The 24,848-nt window shown below is 39.2% G+C and overlaps 1 protein-coding gene across 1 annotated transcript in view; it reads right to left on the bottom strand.

The window, feature by feature from the left end:
* The window catches only part of ZDHHC21 (zinc finger DHHC-type palmitoyltransferase 21), a 61,640-nt gene extending 42,615 nt beyond the window's left edge, over positions 1-19,025 (bottom strand). The window contains exons 1-4 of the mRNA XM_056117068.1: positions 18,883-19,025; positions 12,235-12,365; positions 7,055-7,246; positions 4,976-5,074 (exon numbers count right to left, since the gene is read on the bottom strand). Of these exons, the coding sequence (XP_055973043.1) occupies positions 4,976-5,074; positions 7,055-7,208 (253 nt within the window). The 5' untranslated portion in view covers positions 7,209-7,246; positions 12,235-12,365; positions 18,883-19,025. The remainder of the gene's footprint in view (positions 1-4,975; positions 5,075-7,054; positions 7,247-12,234; positions 12,366-18,882) is intronic.
* Positions 19,026-24,848: the final 5,823 nt, after the last annotated feature.

Consider the following 24,848-nt stretch of genomic DNA (forward strand, 5'->3'; position numbering starts at 1 on the left):
AATATCAAGATACTATACAAGTATCAAAAACAAGAAATAAATATAAAACACACATTTTACAGACACACACTACTTCTCACACACACACACACACACACACACACACACACACATACACCTATGTGTTTAGAGAAAAAAAGAAAAAGCTATGGCAAATACCTAGAAATTCAAAGTATCATATGTGATTTTCCCTTGTGTAGAAAGAAAAACATCCACTCATAGTAACTTATTCTACATAACTATAAAACAAGTCTTAGTCTTTTCCTATCCCTCGTGGGGTTTACTCATGCGCATATACAATCTTGGAGATTGATACATTCTCCAGGACATGTCTTACAGATGTCTGAGGAGCATCTCTAAGACTCAGCATTAGCAATCCAACAATATAAAATAAATGCTTGTGGGAGAGAAAGCCCAACGAAATTATAGTTGCTACAAAAAAAGGGGGGGGGGCATTTTTCTAAAGGGAGAAATAATCAACATATTAAAAAAAAAACTACAAACCTAACTGAAGTTGTTTACAATATAAGCAAATACCATCATATTGTTTATAGTATTTTTTAGTTTTGGGTCCACATCCAGTGGTTCTTGGGGGTGTTCCTGGCTTTGTATTCAGGGGTGAATTTAGGCAATGCTCAATCGTCTGAATGCAGTTTCTGGAATCATGACTTAACATCTGAAATAGGTATTTTATTAATGCTATAAAAATCCAATTAAAAGTAAAGTCAGATCGGGGCTGGAGCAATAGCACAGCAGGTAGGGCGTTTGCCTTGCACGCAGCCGACCTGGGTTCGATTCCCAGCATCCCATATGGTCCCCAGAGCACCACCAGGAGTAATTCCTGAGAATTACTCAGAGCCACGAGTAAACCCTGAGCATTGCTGGGTGTGACCCAAACCCAAAAACCAAAAAAAAAAAAAAAAAAAAAAAAAGTAAAGTCAGATATGGCTAGTTTGGTTTCTCCCTCAGAAAGGAAGGAACCACCTACTTGAGTCTTTTAACAGACTTGCATGCAAAGAGGTCCTTTCTCAAATACTATACTTTAAATCAGTAAATAATTTTTTAAAGAAAAATTAGAAGTTAAAAATACCAAAACCAATATAAGGTTTTCTAATCTAGGGAATTAATACCAGTGTCTCTTGCAGATCAACTACTTTCCAGAACCTGATCACTAGTAAAACAACCATCTTTACAATTTAGGATAAAATTTCAAGGGATGGTATGAGATCATTTTAAAATGTAGGATAGTTTTAAAAACCAGGAGATTCTTCATAACATCAGTTTGAGTGACTCCAGTAATGACAAAAATGATGAGGTAACACAAGACATTGAAAATGAAAGTAATATTTACTTATTTCAAACACGCAAGTGAATCATCTGAGTGCTCTAGACATTAATTAATCTGAACAAAGTCACCGATACAAAAGTTACTGTTTCGTTAGAGAATAGAATGACATAAAAATTTCCCAGTAATTCAGTAAAAATGATTAGAAATGAAAGTAGAGCTGAGAGACATTCAAAGGAATGACACATAGGGAGAAGCTACTAACAGTCCCCTAAGCACCACCTGGTATGGGCGTAAACCCCAAGGACCACAAGAAATGGCATCAAAACCTAAAAGTCCAAAATACAAAATAAAATATGAAAGATTAGGGTTTATCCCTAATATCATTATTTCCTTTTTTGAATAAATATATGAAATGATTCTACCTTAAAAAAATGTGATTATTCTGTAATTATAATTCTTTAGTCATGCTGCATTACTTTTCATTAATTTAAAAAAGAAAAAGAAAAATTGGGGGTTTCTCAAGCAGTACTCAGAGGCCCAGAGTCACTCACAGCAATACCTGGCCATCCTGGGCAGACAGTTCAATTCTAGGGTCCAGCAGTGCTGGTGACTACTAGGACACTACTGGTAGAGTTCGGAGAACTCCAATGCCTCACCTAGACTTAAACGGGAGCCACGCAATGACAAAGATCAAACTCGGACCCTGTGCATCCAGTTCATACACCATTAACTCCTGAGCTACTGCCAAGGCCAAAAATAATTAGAGAAATAGTAGCAAAAAGTACATGACAACAATTTTCCCCAAATCAAAACTCAAAAAATGAAGTTAAAATTACATAGAGCCATGGTAAACAATACGGGAAAGGATTTGGTCTTACTCTAGCATTATGGCAACTTTGTGATGTATTTTTTTTAAAAAAAAAAAAAAACCTCTAAATGTCAGCTAAAACCAGACATAGTAACTGACATCCAAATACTCAGCAAGATGCCCTGGCAACCTGCATCACTAAAGTCTATTAGCTAAGGTCACACATAGTTTTCATGCAAGCAACCGGATCCATAGACATAATCTGTTTGCTACTCTTTGATATTCTTCCATTCTCACCCTACCCCCCAAGTCTTTGGACCAGACCCAAAAACTGGCTCTGAGCTCAGGAATAATCTCTGGTGGCAGTACCCGGGGATCACACGTGGTATCAGTGATGAAACAGGGTTCAGTCAGGTAAGATGGCGCCCTCACCCCTGTACAGGTTCTCTGAACCCGATACTATTAGGATATTCCCCACACACACACAAAAAGTTAATGTTTTTAAATTTTTCAATTAATTGCCATATTTTTTTAAATCATAACATTTTTCATTAAAAAAAGTGGAAATAATATCCCTTGAAAAAATGGTAAGAGCTAAAACTACCAGGACTGCTTTATAATTTCGTTGTATTTGTGCAGTGAGTGACCACCCCCTTTAGGTAAGACATGAGATTTTCCATATTAAATAGTTCCCAACTGGTTCCTCACTGATTTGCAGTTCTGACACATGGAGTCATTTGAGCATCTGACAACCACAAACCAAGCAGATATCAGAACTGGGTCCTAAGGTTACAAAAAGTCCGCTTCTTTGATTTTCTGGGATAGTGAGTTTTAGAACTGAAGCCGATAAAGTGTTTACAAATTTCACAGAACCTTTGCTTTAGGTAAGTTGTGAATAAAGATTCTATGAGAACTGCAGAATGCCACCTTTGCCTGCCCAGGCACATGTGAAATCCCATACAGTATCTACTAAAGGACAGTGATGCTCCCTCCGTCCCCTAAGAAAAACCCAACGGTCAACAAAAATTTCAGAAATTTCTACAGCCTTCTAGACATTGTATCCTACTATTCCCACTTAATTTCTAGACCTACAAGGTCAGGAAAGCTCTTAAATAATTGGTCTCAAAAACAATAATCAGGAATAGAAGGAAGGTTCTGTAGGAATCTTGTCACTTAACCTAATTTCAGAAGGAATTACTACACTGATCCTCAGACTTTGCTACACACTGGAATTATCTAGGATCTTTCCAAAATAGTGATACTTGGCTCCCGCCCCCAGGCACTCTGATTTAATTATTAGGTGAGTCTACTGTGCTGCCAACTTGAAAACCAGTGAGCTACTATTAAAAGCATTCTGGTTCTATCATGTACAAAAGTCTTTCTCAAAGTGGGCGATACCACCCCAACCCTGGGGCTGCTGGAACAACCCTGTGTTGGGGGCTGGCTAGTAGTGTTTTCTGTTTGTTCAATTGAAGGGCACAGGTTTGCAGTAAGGTGCTTAATAATATATTTCTGGGAAAAAAGGGCAATAGGCCAAATGAGTTTGGGAACCACTGACATCATAAAAAACAAACTCTTCTTTAGAAGAAGGTACATAGAGTCCTATAAGCTTATATGGCAAATGATCAAAAAGGGAAATTCAGGAAAGAGAATAACTGTATCTGGCATGTAATAAACCAAACACTACATTTTTTAGTTTTGTGGTTTGAATAGTTATGCAGTAAGGTCATTAAAGATTACTTTCAAGTGACACTAGATTAAAGACTTTCAAAATGTTAGCACCTGGAGAATAATATCCATAATACTCTATTTACTGCTAATTCATTTATAAAATCATAAGTAAGGTGGTCTGGAGCGATAACACAGCGGTAGGGCGTTTGCCTTTCACGTAGCCGGCCCGGCCGAGCCGTGTTCGATTCCTCTGCCCCTCTCAGAGAGCCCGGCAAGCTACCCAGAGTATTTTGCCCTCATGGCAAAGCCTGGCAAGCTACTCGTGAGTTATTCAATATGCCAAACACAGTAACAACGAGTCTCACGATGGAGACGTTACTGGGCCCGCTCGAGCAAGTAAGGTAGTACCAGCAAGAAAATTGCTTTTTAAAATAAAAAGGCAATTTCCTAAGCCAGGGATGTGTCTTAGTGATACAGTGTCTGCTTCATATGTGTGAGGCTCTCAGCTTCGCTCTGGCACCACTTCAAAAGAAAATACTCAGATGAACAACAAATAACTACCTAATAACTATTAAGTGATAGACACTGTTCTGCTGTATCCAGGTGACACAGTGCTGAGCAAATGAAAAACAAAATAACAAACTAACAAAAAAAACCCAATGTACATGATCACAGGGAGTGATAGCACAGTGGGTAGGGTGTTTGCCTTGCATGCAGCTGACCCAGATTTGATTCCTCTGTCCCTCTCGGAGAGCCCAGCAAGCTACTGAAAGTATCCCGCCCACATGGCAGAGCCTGGCAAGCTCCCCGTGGCGGATCAATATACTAAAAACAGTAACAGCAAGTCTCACAATGGAGACATTACTGGTGCCCGCTGGAGCAAATCAATGAACAATGGGAGGACAGTGCTACATGATCACAGATCTAGGGAGACAGGAGGAGAGACAACTAACAAACATGAAAATCCAGAAGGGGGAAGTCAGAGAGTGAGGGATGCAAGGTGTCATTTGAGATTTGCAACTTTAAATAAAGTCTCAAAATCAATAATTTTAGAATGCTTCAAAATGACATAATATATATGTATATATATATGGGATATAGACATATCATACCATACATATTTACCAAACTCATATGTCAAGGTAATAAAATACATTCAAGGTAACAAGTGTGTCATAGTAAAAATGATCAATCTACAGATACCATACCTCCATGTGGGATCTTAGGGTTCTCTGGGAGTCTTCCTGGATCAGTTATTGACGCCCTCACTAAGGCCACCAGACAAAATATGGAAATTCCATAGAATACTTAAAAGAAATAAACAAAATAAATTAACATAAACCCATTCAAATACTGTCAACACTGAACATTTTAATACGATCAAGATAATTTTCAAAAACACATGGTTAAGTAATTTTCACTCATCAAATAACACCACCAAAAGGACTATATTAAAGTACTCTTTTTTAAATATGATTTTGCATGCCACTGACATAAACTAATTATAGATAAGGTCCTGTGTGTTTGTTTTTGGGATAACTGGGAGCAAACGAAGAGCTTCACACATGGCAGGAGCATGCTCTACTCTCAGCCACATCCTTGGCCCTAGGACAGAGATTCCCCATCAATGGTGGTCTAAACAAAACTTTTAAAAAAAACATTTTCTAAATCCACTAATAACAGCAACAAAAACAAAAACTGTTTTGTTAGCTCTAACTGGTTATCTTCAAATTTCAACTTTAAGTTAGTAACGTTTGATTGCTCCTTTACATGAATTTGAAAATAAAGAACTGGGTCGGAGAGACAGTCTGGTAGATAGGGTGCTTGCCATGCACATGGTCAACCCATGCTTGATTCCCAACAGCCCGTATGGCTCCAGGAGCACCACCAGGAGTAATTTCTGAGTGCAGAGGCAGGAAAAATTCCTGAGCATTACCAGGTGTCACCCCAAAACCAAAAAAATCTATAAACATTTGCGTGTGAAAAGGAAAAACCAGAACCAGGAGATGGTATAGCCATTCGGGCACATGGTTACTCCCCACCCCGGTTTGACCCCCAGGACCACATGACCTCTGAGCGCTACCTGGTATAGCCCTTGTACACTTAAGCACTGCCAACTATTGCCCTAGAGGTTCCTGAGCCCCACTGGGCTGGCCTGACGGTGCCCAGAGTCACAGGGCACAAGCAGTAACACACCTTCAAGCCCTAGCATTGAACCACCAGGTTAGCTGGACAAGGATCTCCAGGGTGGTCCCAGAACCCTTAGGCACCACTCAGGAAGGTCCCTTAAAAATAATTTTAATGAATAATTAGAAAAATAATAAAATACAGCAGATCAGTCAAGACCATCTAACTTCTGGGGACCTAGGGAGGTATGAGCCACATCCAGTGGTACTCAGGAGCTATGCCTGGCTCTGTGGCCCAGGAATATGGCTCCAGAGGACAGGAGCAGAGCAAATGCCTAGCACGCTCTAGGTTTTGAGTTCGATTCTCAGTACCATATAGTCTTGCTGTCCTCTTAACCCCCAGCACTGCCAGGGTGTCTCCCAGAACAATGGGGCTCAGGCACTGAGGCCCCAAACTGTTGGGAATGTGTAGGGATTGATCCCTGGGAGACCTGTGAACCGCTGGGGGTGGTCATTACATAACAGAAATGTGAGACGGAGAGAAAAGCAGAGAAGATAGCATGGTGTATATAACAGGCAAGTTGGTACTGAAGCTAACTCTGGGCTAATTGCATGGCAAGGGTCAGTTTATCACTTGTGCAGAAATTACATTTCCCACAATTCCTGCCAGGTCAAAATGATATACTGTACATAAAAACTATAAAATGTCATGTACGTATAAAATATATCATTTTACTCTTATTCATTCTTTAAGCCATAAGCTATACATCACCAATAAACTATATTAAAAACTATCCATCCAGTTTAAATATTATTATCATCAATATCACACTCAACAATTTTTACATGGTAAAATTCACATTTCTCAATAATATATACCATCCAAATTCTTAAAACTCCTTACAGGGCAGAGGATGTAGCTCAAATGGTAGAGCACATGCTCTGGCATTTGTGAGTCCCTGAGTTTAATTCCGGGCATCACAGGGCCCCCAAGTGTCACTAAGTGTTGTCCCCACAATAATTAAGAACAATCATAATTCAGTAAACAGCAATATTACCAACACTGATAATAGTAACATCAAGAATACCATAGTGGCATAATATTCAAATACATTAAAAATGAGAAAAACAACTACATAAAAAATAAAAATTGATACTTACTTATTATTAATATGCCTGGAATATGTCCTTCTTCATAATGAGGAAAGAGGACAATTTTGGGGATTATAACAATATTGTATAACCAGACAAAGACAATCAAACCCATGCAGCACCAACCATGTGGGTCAACAACAAAGTGAATCCGGAGACCCATTCTGCAGCGCTACAACTGCCTGCCAAGGAAAGACAGTCCTGAGAGGAGAAAGAGAAAAAAAAATCACTGACAAAGGGAAAAAGCAGCTGAGTGAAATAAAACAAAGTTGCTGGTGACTATAAAACAATACTGTTTTCTTTGTAGAGTTTTTTATTTAGTTTCTCTGAAATAAAATACTTTGGAAAACAAAGTTTCAGGGTAGCTTCACCATAAACTTTCAGGGACTTCACCATAAACTTCTAGTAATTTATATCAATTTTCATAGTGAACTAGTCTCATCAAGCATAAAATGGCATTACCTCCTGAAGTTAAATGTACGTTTATCTTTAACACAATAAATTCATCCGTGAACCCAAGAGACATGAGTGCACATCCCCATCAAAAAGAATAAATTCACATGTGAACCCAGGATAAATGAGTGTGCATCCCCATCAAAAAGAGACAGAATGTTTTAGTAGTATTAATCAAAAAACTACTATGGTCACACAAATCAAAACAGTTTATTAACCGGAAAGAGATATGAAGAAAGCTTGGAGGGGGGTTTCACTTTGACCTTTATGGTTGCAAACATCTATAAAATTTCACTGAGCACTGAAAATTTCTGAAATTGGGCCGAAGAAATAGAGCTCAAATTTTGCACATGAGCTGCACGCACAAAGCCCAAAGTTCAGACCCATACATCCAGGCTACCTATGACTAGGACTGACCCCCAGAGACCACTAGGGAAGCTATCCCCCAATATTTTTGCAAAACATTTAGCTTGGTTGTAAGCCATACAATCTATTTTTTTTTAATTTTGAAAAGAGAATTACACATTTCCCCAAACTTAGAGTTCACGGAATGAAACGAATTAATCTTATTATTGTCAACTTAAGAGGTCTATTTTTGAAATAGGGCTTTTTTTTCCAGTTGAGTGTTTAAAAAATATCATCAAAATTCCCAAAGAGACACAATAAGTTAAGATACTGTTACACAGATGATACAAAAAAAGTGATTTAAAATATATCTATACTTCAGTAAATGTATCAATTACAAAGTTTAAAAAATAAATCAGTATATAAGGTCTCGGTACATCTCTTACATAAAACACAATGGAATAACACAGTAAGAAACCAGCCAATGTTCCTCAAATCTGTAAGCAAGCCAGAATCAGAGAAGCTTAATAAAAGTACTGTCCGTAGGCCAATTCCAGATCTACTGAATCATAATTATTTATGGAGTAAAATGGAAAAAAAACCAATAAAATGTTTTAAAATGCTCCCCAGGTATCTCTGATCCAGCTGACTGATATCCAGCAAGCACTGATCCATGGAGCTTACTAAAATACTTCAGTGTGAGAGCAATGAGTTGAATTCAATTCAACAAATATTCATCGAAACCCCTCTATAATACCAGCTACTTGCAAGACGTTATAAATACAATAGTGAATAAGACGGATCTTTGCCTAAAGGATAGCTAATAGCCTTATGGGAAAAGAGCAATAAAATGAGTTTAATATGATAAGTTCCAGAGATGTGGGTAAGATGTGAATAAAAGGCATTTTTAAATGTGAAACTGTGAAAAAAATGAAGAATCGTTTAATTGGGTAAGACTTATTGTAAAGGTGAAAGCTGAGTTTAGTCTTAAGTAAAAGTTATCCTGGCAAAGAAAAGTGACAATGATACCGCAAACAAAGGGAGAGTGAGAGGTACGTAAGATTAAATTTTGTGGGAGGTATTAAAAACTGCTTTCATAAATCATGAGTGCTAAGAAATGTGGGATTATATCATAAAAGACACAAAGATGTCACGTTAAAATGCTAAGACTTTATTATTAACAGAAATCAGTTAAAAATGGGGGCTAATGAAATAAGAGTTAAACTTCTTTGAACAAAGTATTCAAGTTCTAAGATGTAGCAGATAAAATTAAAGGCAAATTAAGTCAGCGAATAAAAATTCTATTTAGAGAAGAGATCAACTGAAGAAATATTAAACTTGACAAGTAATCTCATATTAGGGATCCCAAAGGGGAAAAAAGTTAAGGATTACCCCTGGATTTTCACTTTATATCTGAGATTTCATCATCACTTGAAGAGTCTCAGGGTACCAATCCTTACAAGAGAGGCTCCAAAAAATTTCTGATTTACACCTGCTCCTTTTCTAAAATAAATATTACTCAGCATCCTCTACAAATCTACCCTTTTTCAAGTGATCAACCAGAAAACAGCCCTCTAACTGCACTCAGATCTGCTGCCAATTCCGGGGAAAGGTATCACTAACTTTGGGAAAATCTGCTTTAGAGGCCTTGCCAACTTACTTTAAAGCCAAAAAGTTAACAAAACAAGGCGGGCAGGGGTAAGGTTAAGAATTACTAAATTTTAAAGAAATCCACTACCCTATCTTACCTGGAAGTTGCAAATAGTAACACAACAGGGAAAAAAAAAAGACAAATACTCAAATGCAGTACCACCCAATGCCCAATGTTAAAGCAGAAAATGTTCTAAATTTGCAGTTTTGTGTAAAATCTAAACTAGAGGTAATGCCTAGGCCTCGGGGAGACGGGGGAATCAAAGTTAATTCAATTACTTCTAGTGGAAAAAAAAACTATTACTATAGTGAAAAAAATCACAGAAGGCATGTAATTTCATTAGCTTGAAATCATTATTTCAAAAAAAAGTGTTCAAATACAAAAGATAAACTATCTACATAGCTAAAGAGCAAAACACTAAAAAGATGGCTTATTTTTACAGTCTTGCCATCAAGTGTTAAAAAGAAATTATGGTTCTGTCCATATGTTCAATATTAACTTCATGTACCTTTCTTTCTTCCTTCAATATTTCACACTACGCAGGACTCAAAAATGTGAATTTCAATAATATTATAGAACACACTAATTTCATTAGTTATTTCAAAATGCATTACTATTAGAAACAAACATACAGTAAAACACATAGCAAAACTAGCAAATGTTCATTCATTTTTGAACTCCATTTTTATTTTCCTTTATGAAAAATAGTATAGTTTTCTTATAAGATTACTCACTACAAAAAATAATGGTTTAGAAATAGTTAAACATGTGTACTTTTCCTGGATATAAATAAATATATACAGACTACAAACTTTAAAAGAACATACATCTCCAAGGAAAATGAAGCAGAGGATAGAAAAGTAATAATCAAAGAAAATGCTGAAATTTAAAAAAAATACCTGATTAGTGACAATTAGTGACACATAATCCTTATGACTGAATTGTAGAGAAGAAAATGGTAGTCTCCCAAGAGCTCCACACAGATTACAACCAGAAACACATAACTGGTAGAGTTGTAGGATGGTCACACTCAGTTAATACCTACCAGGCGTGGCTATGGCCGAACAGAAACTATTACACATCTTGAGCAACAAATGAACTGAGTACAAGGCTGCTACTTGGTCTTAGAGGTGGCATTTGTAAAATACTTTCATTAGCTGGAGATTCCAACATGTTAATATGCATATTAAATGGTGAGCTCATAACTCAAACTTTGATTTAACTAGTGGACAAACCAGTTCTTCAACATATTTTAAGATTGCTATCTGGTAACTATACTTGAGTGCTGTGACTAACTTCATTAATGATGCAAATTACTACATCACAAGCTTTTTTTGAAAAGAAATTATAATTCAGCTGCAATAAATGAGACCACATACATATTTACTATGTTCAAAGTATTCAGGCAGGAGGTTTCCTTTCCTTTTCCTACCTCTTCAGAAAATTATGTTTCATTACATGTTTTCCTCAGGAAGAATATATGAGTCATTATGAAGGGAAAACTGTTATATGACAGAAAACTACTAATATCAGAATGCAGATTTCAGAAAATGATAAAAATAGGTCAAAATGATTTCCAGGTAATATGCAAACAGACATTTCTAAACTTGGTTTCATACAACTACATCTCAGCTAATGTGGTCTTATTACTGTTCGTGAATATGAAAAATAGACTTCCTTTTCCATTCTTCCTAACTGAAATGGCCCTGCCATTCTGCTTATTCAGTTCAAGGGACTAAGAGAACCTTTCTGAGATGCTGATACAAATCTCCACCTTGACATCTCTTGGAGAAACACAGGTGAATGAATCTGGCAGAGCTCAGCAAACATATACTTTTGATAGGTACATTCCATGATATGCAAATTTACCTTTAAAAACTCCAGTACACTAATATTGAACTCTACTTAATCATATGTATGCTGAATATTACGGGGATGGGGAGGAAGTATACTGATGTCTGCAATTTATACTTTGAAATAGATCCAAAAATATCAATAAACTGGGTTGATGGATAGACAGAGATGGATGATTATGTTATGAAGTCTAGTTCAATATTAGCTGTAGAATCTACGCGATAAGCATGCAGGGTAGAATGAAATTTTTTCCACTCCTGCTTGAAATATTTCACAATTAAATGTGGAAGGAGAAAGTGAATCAGAGAGAGTCTGCATTCCTTCTCAGGAAAAAAGTACATATGTACCAGTAACTCTGCTATACACATGAACAGGAATAAAATATAGAACAAAACATATCAAACTATTGATCTGTCTATTAGTAGAAAGGGAGAGGGAAAAATAGAAAAGGTTTTTATATAACAAGTATGTATTTACGTGTTCTTACAAGTTTAATAATTTAGATTAACAACTGAGAAAGAGACAGTCTAAAGGGGTCTGATAGTACAAACAAAAGTGACAAAATTATTTTATTTCAGTTTCTCTATCACCATGTATTATACTTACTTTAAATGTGGTCAGAATTAATATATTTAAAAATGCAGAAAAGAAATATCTGTTCTGAGATTTTAAAATCTATAATTCAGCAAAATGCTTCTCAAATTCATAACATACTTTTCCTCTGGAAAAAAAAGCCTGAGAATGTTTATCAAAGAGTTCCAAATAAGAACAAAGTAACTACAATGATTTTTGATAATAATTATTAAATTTATATAAATATAACACTAAGAATCTAAGCCTCATGATACAGAAATAAATTCAAATATAAAATTAAATGCACGCTTACCACTTGAAAGTTCACTGAGATGTGTTGCAATCTTTCTGGTACTTGCATTTAGAGGTTTTACTTTGAGTCATTCTTTTGTCATTACTTCCCAACACACAGATCTCTTCTTAATAAAAGTTCTTCATGAGAATCTATTAGTAGTCAAACAAAAAAGTATCTCATACTTTTGTAAATAATTATCTTAACTATAATAAATCTAAAACATTAAAATAGGTGTGAAGAGATAATATAACAGATAAGGCGCTTGCCTTGCATATGGCCAATGAGGTTCAATTTCTAGCACCACATATGGTCTCCTGAGCACCATCAGGAGTGATGCTTGAACATAGAACAAGGAGAAAGTCCCAAGCACTGCAAACAAACAAATGTGTGGCCCAAACAAAAAATAAAATAAAAATACACTTCAGACCTAAAAATTCCCCAAAATATGCACCTGATTATCATTAACCGTGAAAACTGTTTTAAAACCACCAGTTCTCGTAAAATTAAATTTGAATTACACATTTAACATTTGTGATTCATCAAATTTTCTTGACCACAAGTCATGAAATTACAATACATTCTGGGATCACTGAACGCAATATAATGTTTAATAAGACACGAAGCTCCACAACTATTTAATAATAAGCAATAAAGAATTCAAAGAAGAAACTAATTTTACATTAAAATTTACATTAACATAAAGGTTATCCTTAATAATAAAATAATTAAGGTAATAAACCAGAACATTTCCAACAACTGCATCTTAAACGACAATAACATAGGGGCCAGGAAGACAGCGCAAAGGGCTGGAATACATGCTGTGCTGGTGGGAACCTCAGGTCCAATCCACAGCACTCAGGGTCCTGAAGCATAATCAGATGTGACCCCAAAACAACAATATAAAAAATGTGGTAAAGAATTATAGTGTGTATTCTCTAGATTTTAGTATCTTCAATATTTCACTAACTCAATTCAAATCTATCAACTATATGCTCTGGGCTGGAGCGATAGCACAGCGGGTAGGGTGTTTGCCTGGCACGCAGTCAACCTGGTCAACCAGAGTTCGATTCCTCCGCCCCTCTCGGAGAGCCCAGCAAGCTACCGAGAGTATCTAGCCCAAATGGCAAAGCCTGGCAAGCTAACCATGACGTATTCGATATGCCAAACACAGTAACAATAAGTCTCACAATGTTACTGGGCCTGCTCGAGCAAATGGATGAACAACAGGAGGACAGTGACAGTGACAGTGACAACTATATGCTCTATTGTGACACTGAACATAGAAGAGAAAGAAATAGGGTGATTCTTAAAGGAGACAGACTAATAAATACACAAATTAATACCAGCTAAAGCAAACTAATAAAAGATGGCATGGGAGCAAGAACGTATCTTGTTTTGTCAAAGTACTAGTTCATGAAACTATTTCAGTTATCAAAAAGCTTTGATACTGAATTGCATTGCAAAACGTATCTCTCACAGTAAAATGCCATCAAGAAATGACTTCAAGGAGGGGGGGCTAGAGCAATAGCACTGCAGGTGGGGCATTTGCCTTGCATGTGACTGAACTGGGTTAGATTCCCAGTATCCCATATGGTCCCCCAAACACCACCAGGAGTAATTCCTGAGTGCAAAGCCAGGATTAATCCCTGTGCATCGCCGGGTGTGGCCTAAAAAGCAAAAAAAAAAAAAAAGAGAGAGAGAGAGAGAGAGACTTTTGGGAGAATAAAGTATGAGTTAGCAAAAGATAATGTCATAGAAATAATGACATTTCTGAACAAGGAAGGGGAATACGCCATGGTACAAAAGCAACAGAGAATATGATGATATCCAAGGAAACTGACATGATTAGACTCAACACACATAGAAATACATAGACATATGAGGTCACATGTTGCCTACCCTTTTGACAGCAATCAAATCTAAGAAATAAATTTTATAAGGTTACCAACACACACATAATTCAAGAGCATATACAACTGAAAATATTTAATGAAATATTTACCCTTAGTCCATGTATTGCACTATGATGCTTTATACTATAATACAAATATAACATGCTGATCACAGCCTACTAAACTGATTTCATGAACCACACATAACGTGATCCTCAAAATCAAAGCCTCTGTTAAACCATTCCAGTGAGTCTGAACTTCACCTTGAACACAGTGTGGAAACCATTTAAGGATTTTACGTACAAGTATGATGTTAAAATCTACATTCGGCGAAGAAAAGCAACACTCTGAAGAACTGTCTTGGCTGCACAAAGCTCTGAAACTGACTACTTAAAATAATGAATAAAATGGCTATGGCTTATTGGATAGCCAGGTAAGAAAGAATGGAACAAAAGTGTATGCCAAAAGTGGCATCGAAAAGGATGCCTAAAGTGGCAATTCCAAGGAAAGGGATGGGGTGACACCTGAGGAACACTTAAGTCTGGAGACATGCTAGAAAAGTACATTATCAATAACTGAATGGGTAAAAGGTACAGGTCTTAGTGCTCAATAGGAAATATAGAGCAGGACCTAGGATAACCCCTAAGTTCATCGCTTAGGAAATAGGTGGTGGTACCATATCGCTTAGGAACAGTGGTACCACTCCCCAAGACAGAAATAAAAGGACAGCTCTAAGTTTATTGTGTATACTGCTTAGCATAGCAACATAAACTATTGTATACTGAGGATGTTAAAAAAATCCTTTAAAAGCATAATAATTGTATTTCCATTACTTTATAGGATATTTATAGACCTCTAATTCCAACTAGGGTCAGTTTTCCTATGGTCCAGGATTGTAAGATGGTCAGATGTAATTTTCTTCTACTAACTAAGTATATTTAAAGTGTTCTCCTTGGCTGCCCCTTTTATTTCTAGACTCCAAACACAGAATAACAAAACAAAGAACTTCACTCCAGTAGCAGGTAAATGAATTCATTTTTCAAAAAAATATCTCAAGCAAAATTGAATACATATAAACAAAACATTTTGAGATATGGCCAAATATTGATGCTGAAAGTATGACTCTAGAGTGACTTATTGATGTTTCAGCAAAACAATAGTCTCTATCAGTAACATTATTAGGTAATAGCACAGGTCAACTGGTTATCCATGAGTCAAACTCCAGTCAGTTGCTGGCTGAAATAAAAGAGAAAAAAGTCTTAACTTTCTCTATTGTTCTTAGAGTTACACTGCAACCACAGCATTCAAACAGCAATTAAAGGACTGGAGTTAAAAAGTAGGGTAAGTGAGGGCAGGAGTAAAGCTGGTAGCCTTGCACGTAGCTGACCCAGGCTCAATCTCCGGCAATACAGACTGTCGCCCAAGTGCTACTAATGAGAGATCCCTCTGAACCGAGCCATAAAAAAGTCCTGGATGCCACTGGGTATTGCTCAACAAAACGGAATAATAAAAAATAAATAAAAGTGAGTAGATAAAAGACAAAAAATAACCCTTGCTCAGAAAGCAGCACAAGGGAAAATCTATGCACGCACTAAAAAGTAACAAAGAGGGTGTGGCACTTCCTACATCAGATATGTTCTGTCAACAGAAGCAAGCTACTTATTTCTACTCCTCACTACATCAACACAGATTTTTTCAAAAATCAGAATTAAAATCAGTGAATGTTAAGATACAAATTTTTACCAAACCCTGCCCTTTTTTGGAAGTAATAAGAGAACAGATGAAGATAGCAGATACACTTCAGTCTCTTAAACGAAGGGGGTTAATCTAATTGAGGGGGTAGACACAGAAAGAGGACGCCTGAAAGGTAAAAGACAAACTTTTAAAATATTATATTTAGCCAAGATGACTAAGGGAATAACCATCATACTAAGGAAGTTTCCCATTAGCAAGCTACCAATGAGAAAGCAAGCAATATCAGCCTGCATCTATGAAGATCTGCCTTTTAAGACAGACTGATTCAATTTACTATACCAAGGATCATGGGATCTCCAAATCACAGTTCCAACAATAGGAATGCTTGGTGTTGTACTGTTTATACTTCTCTAGATATCTGCACTGGTTCAATAGAGTTCAAATAGTATTAATGGTTGTGCCACTTTAAACTGTACTAGTTTAAACTGCCATTTGCATCTACATCATTTGAAAAGTTGCATCTGAGATCTAATGGTTTATAAAAGCAACATAAAAGTGTACAACTGAGCTTTGGAACAACTTTCAAGCCTCCTGGGCCACCTCTTAGACATAGTGGTGTTGAGACCACCACATCAGATCTTCGCTTTATTCCAACTACTGGGCTGAAACAGATATCACTGATTCATACACAATACAGCCCCAGAAAAGAAAGGCTCATGACCACTTTCCTAGACTTCTCAATCTATGGCTTCACAAATCCATGACAATATTTTATGAAGGTGGTTTTCCACAAATTCTGAGTCAATTCCCATGAACGAAAGAGATCAGGCAGTGATCTTATATTCCATAAGAGGTAAACACTTCTGACTGACTGATCACTTCATGCTTTAAAGCCTAACTACTGAGCCAATTTTATAGATGATTTTTGTTGGTTGGTTGGTTTTGGTTTGGAGGCCACTTCTGGCAGTGTCAGGGGCTACTACCCTCAGCTCTGTGCTCAGGGGTTCTATAGGTTGTGCTCTATGCTGGGGGTGGGGGAGGGAGGTACAGACCCCGAAGGAGATACAACCCTAAATTCCTGCATGCAAAGCATGTGCTCCGTCCCTTGCGCTCTCTGACCTTATGCATGCAGTTTGGGGTTGTTTCAGAGTTTTTTTTGCTTTGTTTGGGGGCCACAAACCTAGCCTTGTGCTCAAGCCAGTCCTGACGGTGCTAGGGGCATTGATGTGGCGTTTGGCAATAGAAGTGGGGTCCGTTTCTCTGGCCCCTACGCACGCATTCTGAATGTGCAAATTTTATTAAATAATATGTCCCTGAAGACAATGTGACACAGGCATCATCATTTTATTTAAGATACACTTAGGTATATCTTATATACTCCAAAATAGTTAAGAAATATTCCACTATTCCAACTACGGTTTGAAAGCTTCTAATTTGGAAGATTCTAAAACTTGTTAACAGAAATCATAGCAATTTGAAAGGACCTGATTATAAACTTACTGTTTTACATCCACTGTGTGAAATTTTGGAATATCAAAAATTATTGCGAATGTATAGAATTACACATTGTTTATATTTTTTTATTACCAATAGTTCTTCAGGTAACTCCTTTAAACGTACTTTTCGCAGGGTAAGAGGTCTAAAGTGATTCACAAATATAGCATAAGCCAAATAAGCATAGAAAAGGTAAACTGAGCCTAACAGTACTGAACCTGATTTCCTGACTGTAAAGGGGGAGAGGCTTGGTTCTTTGATCCTCCCACGAGAGCTCAACTAGATAGAGCAGCGGGGCTCCTTCTAGTTTTTCCCTCTATAATTCAAAAGTCACTTGGTTCTCCTTAAAATAATTTCTCATATCCTCTTTTTCAAAACCTCTTTACTGAAAGGAGAACATAACTAAGATTGATAGCATCTCTCTGAACTTCATCTTTAAAACAAGCTCTGCTGAGATGGGAGACCTTAACAAGTTACTACTCGGGAGTCTTTCCAAAAGGGATCAAGCAGATGAGCAGCAAGACTGCTACTCTCATCACTATTACCACCAGTTCTAGTACTGTTACTGCGAGTAGCGCTCAAAAAGTCTTTGATTCCTACCATTACTCAAGGACTTTCTGAGTAGGCACATTAATTAGCACAGTAGGCCAAGGAGTCTTTTGATACACCTTTCAACTTGCATTTCATTATCCTTAGCCTAAATTCTAGCTTTAGGTGATCATTTATAACCCTCCCACAATGCCCATTTTTAAAAACTCCCCTCTTGGTCAGTATGTTCATGTAATAAGCAATCGTGTGCTCTTAGCCCTGGAGATACAGACATCCTCCACTGACTCACCGGGACTCTTTAAAATGTGACCCAAATAGAGCTTGAGAAAGACCACAACTTTTAAAGGCGCTCTCCAGTGAAAACATCCAATGACCTGGTGCAGTGAACGGTAGTAAGAGCCAAGCCAGGGCTGCCCTACATACGCTCTTTTCGCAAAACCCCTCGAGGATGTGGGAGTGGGAAGAGGCTTGAAGCGTGGGGTGCACAGGGGCACACTCCATCTCCTGGTGCCAGTCTCCCGCAGCCTCACAGGAACGAACGAGCCCCGTCAATGAATGAAAGACGTCGGTAAAGCCGGGCTCCCTGCACCCGTCTCCAGGTGGGGATGCAGCGAGGAAATCTGTAGCTTTCCGGAGAGGCGGTGGAGGGGTGCAATGATCAACAACAACAACAAAACAACAACAACAACAAATCTTCCCCCAAATCACCTCCGAGGCAGCGAGAACCCACCCAGCCAGCCCCACTTAGGGGAGGGGCGAGGTGGGGGTGGGGGGCGGGCAGCGGCAAATCTAGCTCAAGATGCTGAGCCAGGCCAGGCCGGGCGCGAGCGAGGCGCAGGGGAGAGGCGTGCGGAGCAGGGGCAGGAAGCAGGTGCAGAGAGAGAGGAGAGAGAGAGAGAAAGGGAGCAGGGCGCGGGCCGGGCCGGGGCCAGGTGAGGGCGGCGGGGCCCCCGCGGAGGCGCGGGCCGGGGGCCGAGGGGACCGGGGGGCGGGGGTGGGGGGCGGCCGCAGCGTCCCCGCGCCAACGCACACTCACCGGCGCCGGCGGGCTGGCCTCTCGCCGCGCTGTCTGACTGCCACCAGTGGCTCTTCCCCCTCCTCCTCCTCCTCCTCCTTTTCCTCCTCCTCCTCCTCGCCCTCCTCCACCTCCAGCGCTGCCGCCGCCTAGCCCGGGCCGCGCACCCCTTCCGCTTCCGGGAGCCGGAACGCCGCGGCGGCGAGGTGGGTGCCCGCCCGCCCAGCGGCGCCGGCTTCTCGGTGTCGCCACTTCGCGCCCCGGGGCCGCGATGGCAGCCGCCGAGGGCCGAAACACCAGCAATCGCGCCGCGGGAAAGCCCAGGCACGCGGGCGTCCCGATCGCGCGGGTTCCCGGACCCTCCGGGACCTGACGCCCCGGGGAGGGAGGCTGATCCGCCCTCCCCTGCCCTGCCCTGCCGTCCCCTTCCTCGTCCTGTGCAGGGTGCTCGCCCCCACATCCTCCCTCCGTCGCGGCACGGGCAAAGCGCTTTCCTTCAACGCTTCGTGGCTCTTTCTGCCGTCCGGGGAGCTGGCCAGCACGCTTTCTGGAGGCCTGAGGGACCTTGCATCAAAGGGCGACATCAGCATGCATCAGCACCCTTTGGGAACTTGTTAGAAACCCACGGTCTCGGGCCTGCAGGAGCTGTATCTGCATTTCACGAAGAGCTCTAGGTGACTCCTCCAAGTGCGTGGCAAGGTTGAAATGCACTGTAATGGAAAGCAATGTCTTGCCCATTTCTGGTCCTCCATGAGGCAAAACCTGGTTGTTCCAGCTAGCCAGGATTTTTCCTTCTTCCTGACAACCACCTAAATCCATACCCAAACAGATTTCGGTAGACTTCAGAGTTACATCTTTCTTTTCCCTGCAATCTAGGGGGAAAAAAGAACTATAAACTCTCCACCTTTCCTCATGAACTATATTTTGGGAAGGTTCAAGCGTTTGCAGTAACATGGAGCAAAAGCTATGTTCCTGCACATCGTGGGAAGAAATAGCGTGAGAATAAAGGAAATGTCTTTGGCTCAATAAAATCTGAGCTCCTTATAGGATGACACTGAAAGTACTCTTCAGAGTGCTCCCTCAGTAGTTCTCAGCTTTAGCTAATTTGGTCCCTATCCTAGAAAGCCCTCCGTCTCTGGTGACATTACTTCTATCTAACTCGGAAGACAATTCAAATGCTTCAACCAAGAGCTTTCTTTCACCTATAGTCTTCTTTCATATACCTTGAAACTTGATTTAGGGCCCTCATGTTACCTTGAGGGGGTATTTTAAAATGTGTTACCACTGGGGTCCTGAATTAATTACAAATATCTTGCAGTGGTTATCATAATAAGGTCCCTACACCAGCGGCATCAATACTACATGGAAATTTGGAAGAAAAAAATATCTACCCCAAAGCCACTATATTACAAATTTGGGTAGGGGGAGGCAAATAAAAATATGTTTTGACTAGCCCTCCAGATAATTCTAATGCATGGTTAAGTATTTTTAATTACTCACCCAAAATATTGTCTCTTATCCACAAAGTATTTTGGTGGTTGGGATTCATTTGACTGTATGCAAGTTTTATTGCTTTTTGTTTTTTAATGTCAAGAAATAAATTCCTCCATTCACACATAACTAGGTCATAAGACTGTCATAATTGTTTTTGGAAGAATTTGCTTTGCATAATGCATTTGATTAAGATTTCTGCGACTTGGTTTGCTTGGGGAGTAAGTAACTCTAATAATTAATAAACTTCGGGGAAATAAAATATGTGGAATACCCCTCACCCCAATCCAGGTACCCAAATTGCAACTTATTTTGCTCTTCTTATATTCCTAGCATATACTGAGGAGATAGAATAATCTGTGCCAAATGATTTCCACAAACACCAAAATGATATTTAGTTGATTGGGACATGAAATGTAACACAATACTTGGAAGTTTGTGTGTTTTCTCATGCTTTTTCCTTTTTTGTCAGTTAGTGTCTCATCAGTCAAATCAATTCCACAGAGAATTTTTCTAAAGCAGACATGCAAGGAAAGGTGTGGCAGAGAAAACATTGGAAAATTATGATTCTTTTTTATTATGAGCAGGTAAGTATAATCAAGGGCCTATCTGTCCTTTCACTGACGGCCATTGATGTTAAACATTGACAATATGGTGTTGCAATGCATGTACATAGACAACTATCTCATTAGAAGTAAGGGAGAAATGCCACCTTGTAAATTTGTTTTGAGGAGCTTTTTTCTTGACTATCAGGGTGAAAAGAAGAAACATGTTATGATTTTTTTCCTCCCAGAATTCTGGTCCCTTCATTGTGGCTGGCTGAGTGAGATGTGATTATTAATCAGTCTCATATTAATTTGGGTATAGAAAAAGTAGACATGGACAAGTAGACTCATTGCCATTGCCAACTTAGCTTCTCAACAAAGGCACAGTCAGGGCATTTATGCGGATTAACTCAGCCAAATACTGTGCTTCTGTGCAGTGACGGGGGAGAACTGGATTTTACTGCAATTTCCAAAAGTCAATGCAAGTGCAGTCCAGAGTTTAATCAGCACTGGCTAATAGCCCTTGGCAGCTTTGGGTGGATGGCGTTCTCCACCTGCCCAGCTGGGTACCATGCCCTAAGCACCCACATTTGATGCACACTCATGATTCTTGGTTGCTTATAGTCATCTCTCCCATCTGTTTGAGTGGCAGAGTGCCCGTTCCACAACAGTCTAATATTCTAATAGTTGTGCTTAACCTCCTTCGGGTTTTACACCTCTTTGAACATCAAATGAAAATTGTAGACCCTTTTCCCAACAAAGTGTACACACACACATGCGCGCGCGCGCACGCGCACAATTATATAAACTCACACAGTTTACATATAAAGTTTCAACGCTACTCAGCTTTCCATACATCCAAAAACCAGAAGGAGCTTATAAAATTCAGCTTAAAATTTGCCCTAGGATATATAGACAGAATAATGTTTTTTATATTAAATAGCACCAGCTCTTTAAAAAAAATCTTTTTTTTTTTTTACTTAGGAGACAGAACAAAAACATGGTTAAACATAGTTGTGAGGAAAATGCACAAGAATGCCAAGGAAGAAGCTGGTAGCTTCTGCTGTGTGATTCACGGATGGCTTTTTGAAAGGTTCATGTATCAGGAGCATAAGTGTAGGATTTTGGTTGGGACAAGTAACTCCTTCAAGATAAGAAAGACATGGGGACATGAAAATAAATTATGTGGTTTAAGTGTGAAATAGATGGGAAGAGCAGGGGGGAAATGGAAAAATAGAAGTCAAATAATTGTGTGCTTCAATTATAATGCTCTGTTTAGTAAGGATCCATTAAATTATTGGAGTAGGACAAAGGGTAGCTGTAATCTTGAAAGACTTTATCAGTGAGGGTAGTGGCATTATAGCAAGGCAGACTGAAGGGGCATTTGGAAAAGGTTTAAATAATCTTAAATTGGAACGCTGTAAAGCGGAATGAGTTTGTCTCAGCTTTTCGGGATTGCTTGATATCTCCAGAGATAGCTCCAGAGATATCTCTTAAGCTAAATCAAGATAAATCTGAGAGTATTGCAGTTGATAAGTACTCGTGTGAAAATATACCTAGCAAATGCTCAGATGAATTTAGAGCCCAGATGATGAAAGAGTTAAAGTCTGATCAGAATCGAAAGGATGCAAATCAACTTGGAAAAAAGAAAGAATGCCTACCACTATTAGACTCAGAGGCCACCAATAAAGCCAGCTGCAACTTTAATAGGAAACATGGTTTTTGCCAAGGTCATGTAGTAATTATAAATCATGATAATGACCCCTGCTTTCGGTGATTACTGTCCATCAATGCCCCAGATTGCCTGTTATTTTTATTTGTTACTAGAGATACTCTGTTGCCCAGCCACCATTACCTCATGGTCAAACTTAGTCCCTTCCTATTCTCATCCCACCTCAAAACAACAACCAATCTAAAACAATTTTTTCCTTCCTTAAGTACCAGGAGCCCAATTAAAGAATAAATCCTTACTCCTCCATCGTATCTAGTGTCACTTCTCCAGAGTTTCTTTCCTCCTTGTCAAGCAACACAGCTGATTTCAGCCAGTTACAGTCTTGTTCCTGGGAATCTTTGGCTGATACGTTTCCCAAACCCCTTATATAAGGAAACCACCAGTTACCAGGACTCATAAACAAGTTTATTCAGGAAATAGGTCTCCCTTTGTGTGCCAATGATCCCTGAAATAAGGCTAAACATGGGAGGGAGTGATCAGGTCATCTGATTCTTGAGCTTGTGGAAAAATGTAAAGTGATATCGAAGGTAGCACTGTAGCACTGTCCTTAGCACTGTCCTCCCATTGTTCATAGATTTGCTCAAGTGGGCACCAGTAACGTTTCACAACAAATTGTGAGACTTGTTGTTACCGTTTCTGGCATATCGAATACGTCACTGGGAGCTTGCAAGGCTTTGCTGTCTGGGACAGGCTCTCCGAGAGAGGCAGAGGAATCACCCGGGTCTGCCGCGTGCAAGGCAAACACCCTACCCACTGTGCTACCGCTCCAGCCCCGATATAGAAGGTAAAAAGAGAAAATGATGTTAAAAACACTTTTTATGGGGCCAGAGACAGTTTGATGCTCAAGGCCACGTGCCTTGCATACACAATGACCCAGGTTTGATCCCCAGTAATGCATGATCCCTGCATGCTGTATTGTGTAGTCCTGGAAGTCACCAAGCACTGTTGGAGTTTTCTTGGTGGTCCCCAAAAGCACTTGGAGTAAGCAGCACTTTATCACAGGGTTCAAGCGTTGAAATGCCCGGCCCAGTTTGTTGAGGATTTCCAGCGGGGGGGAAATGGATTATTAGAATTCCAAAACAGAAGAATTGGGTCGAAAAAGATGATGAAAAGTTCTTCCTGGTCTGGAGTGATATTAGCAACATAGTGAAAACAGGACAATTTTGGTGATGCCGCTGAATGCGAGGAGATTGGCATTTTCATTGAGTGATTCAACTATGAAGAAAATAGTGAAAATGTATTGAGGAAAAGCTGAGTTTGGCTCCAAACACAAAACCAAGAAATACGGAAAAGAGAAAAAAATGTATTAGAATTGAAAATTTAAACAAAATGTGGTGCGGAAGCACAATAAAATCAAGCAAAAGAGTAGGGTTATCTTTGCTAGTGCTGCTAACCTCAAAGTCAGAAGCAAAAGAAGAGCCACGGAATCAGCAAGTGGGCGATTTAAAGGAGATGATGAAAGAAAGAGTTCTGGAACTCTTCTAAAAAGAAAGAAAATGGAATGAAGGATGTACTCAGGACCAGAAAGGGAACAAAGTGTGGAAGGGGGCAACCCACCAGGCTCACGAGACTTCATCTTGCTTTGGGAAGCAAGAGAGTCACAGAAGACCTAGGTGCCAGAGGTCATGAAATGACTCTTTCTGCTATACCTGATATTTCTAGAGCACTGGAAAATGGATTCTTGCTGTTTTCTAAATATACTAATTCAACAGAATTGCTTTCGGCTTATTGTATCTACAATAAGCAGATATAGAAATTTAGGTTATTTATACATCACCTTCAACGTGGGCTATGTCACAGCAGGAAGCCTCAGCCTTCACTGGTAAAAATGGCACTGCCATAGGCACAACAGTAAATATAAATGCCTAAAAAAATTTCAGACAAATATATGAAGGATATCAGTACAGGGCGACAAAACATGCGACTGATGAATTTAATATTATAAATGATGTATAAGCCTGTAAAATTTCACTGGCCATAGAGTTTTACTAAATGTCTGTACTGCTTTGCATATCAGTACAGTATTCACCACACTTAGGCATTCAACATATATGCACACACACACACACACACACACATAAACACACACTCACACAGACACCCATATTTTCTATTGCTATCATTGTTCTTTACCCACTTTCTCAGGTATCAGTGACTTTCAACTAAGCTTGCATCATGAAGATTTTTTTTAAAAGTCACTAAAGCTCCAGTCCCTTTCT

Source organism: Sorex fumeus, unplaced genomic scaffold, assembly GCF_029834395.1.
Source record: "Sorex fumeus unplaced genomic scaffold, SorFum_2.1 ptg000034l, whole genome shotgun sequence".
NCBI classification, from domain to species: Eukaryota; Metazoa; Chordata; class Mammalia; order Eulipotyphla; family Soricidae; genus Sorex; species Sorex fumeus.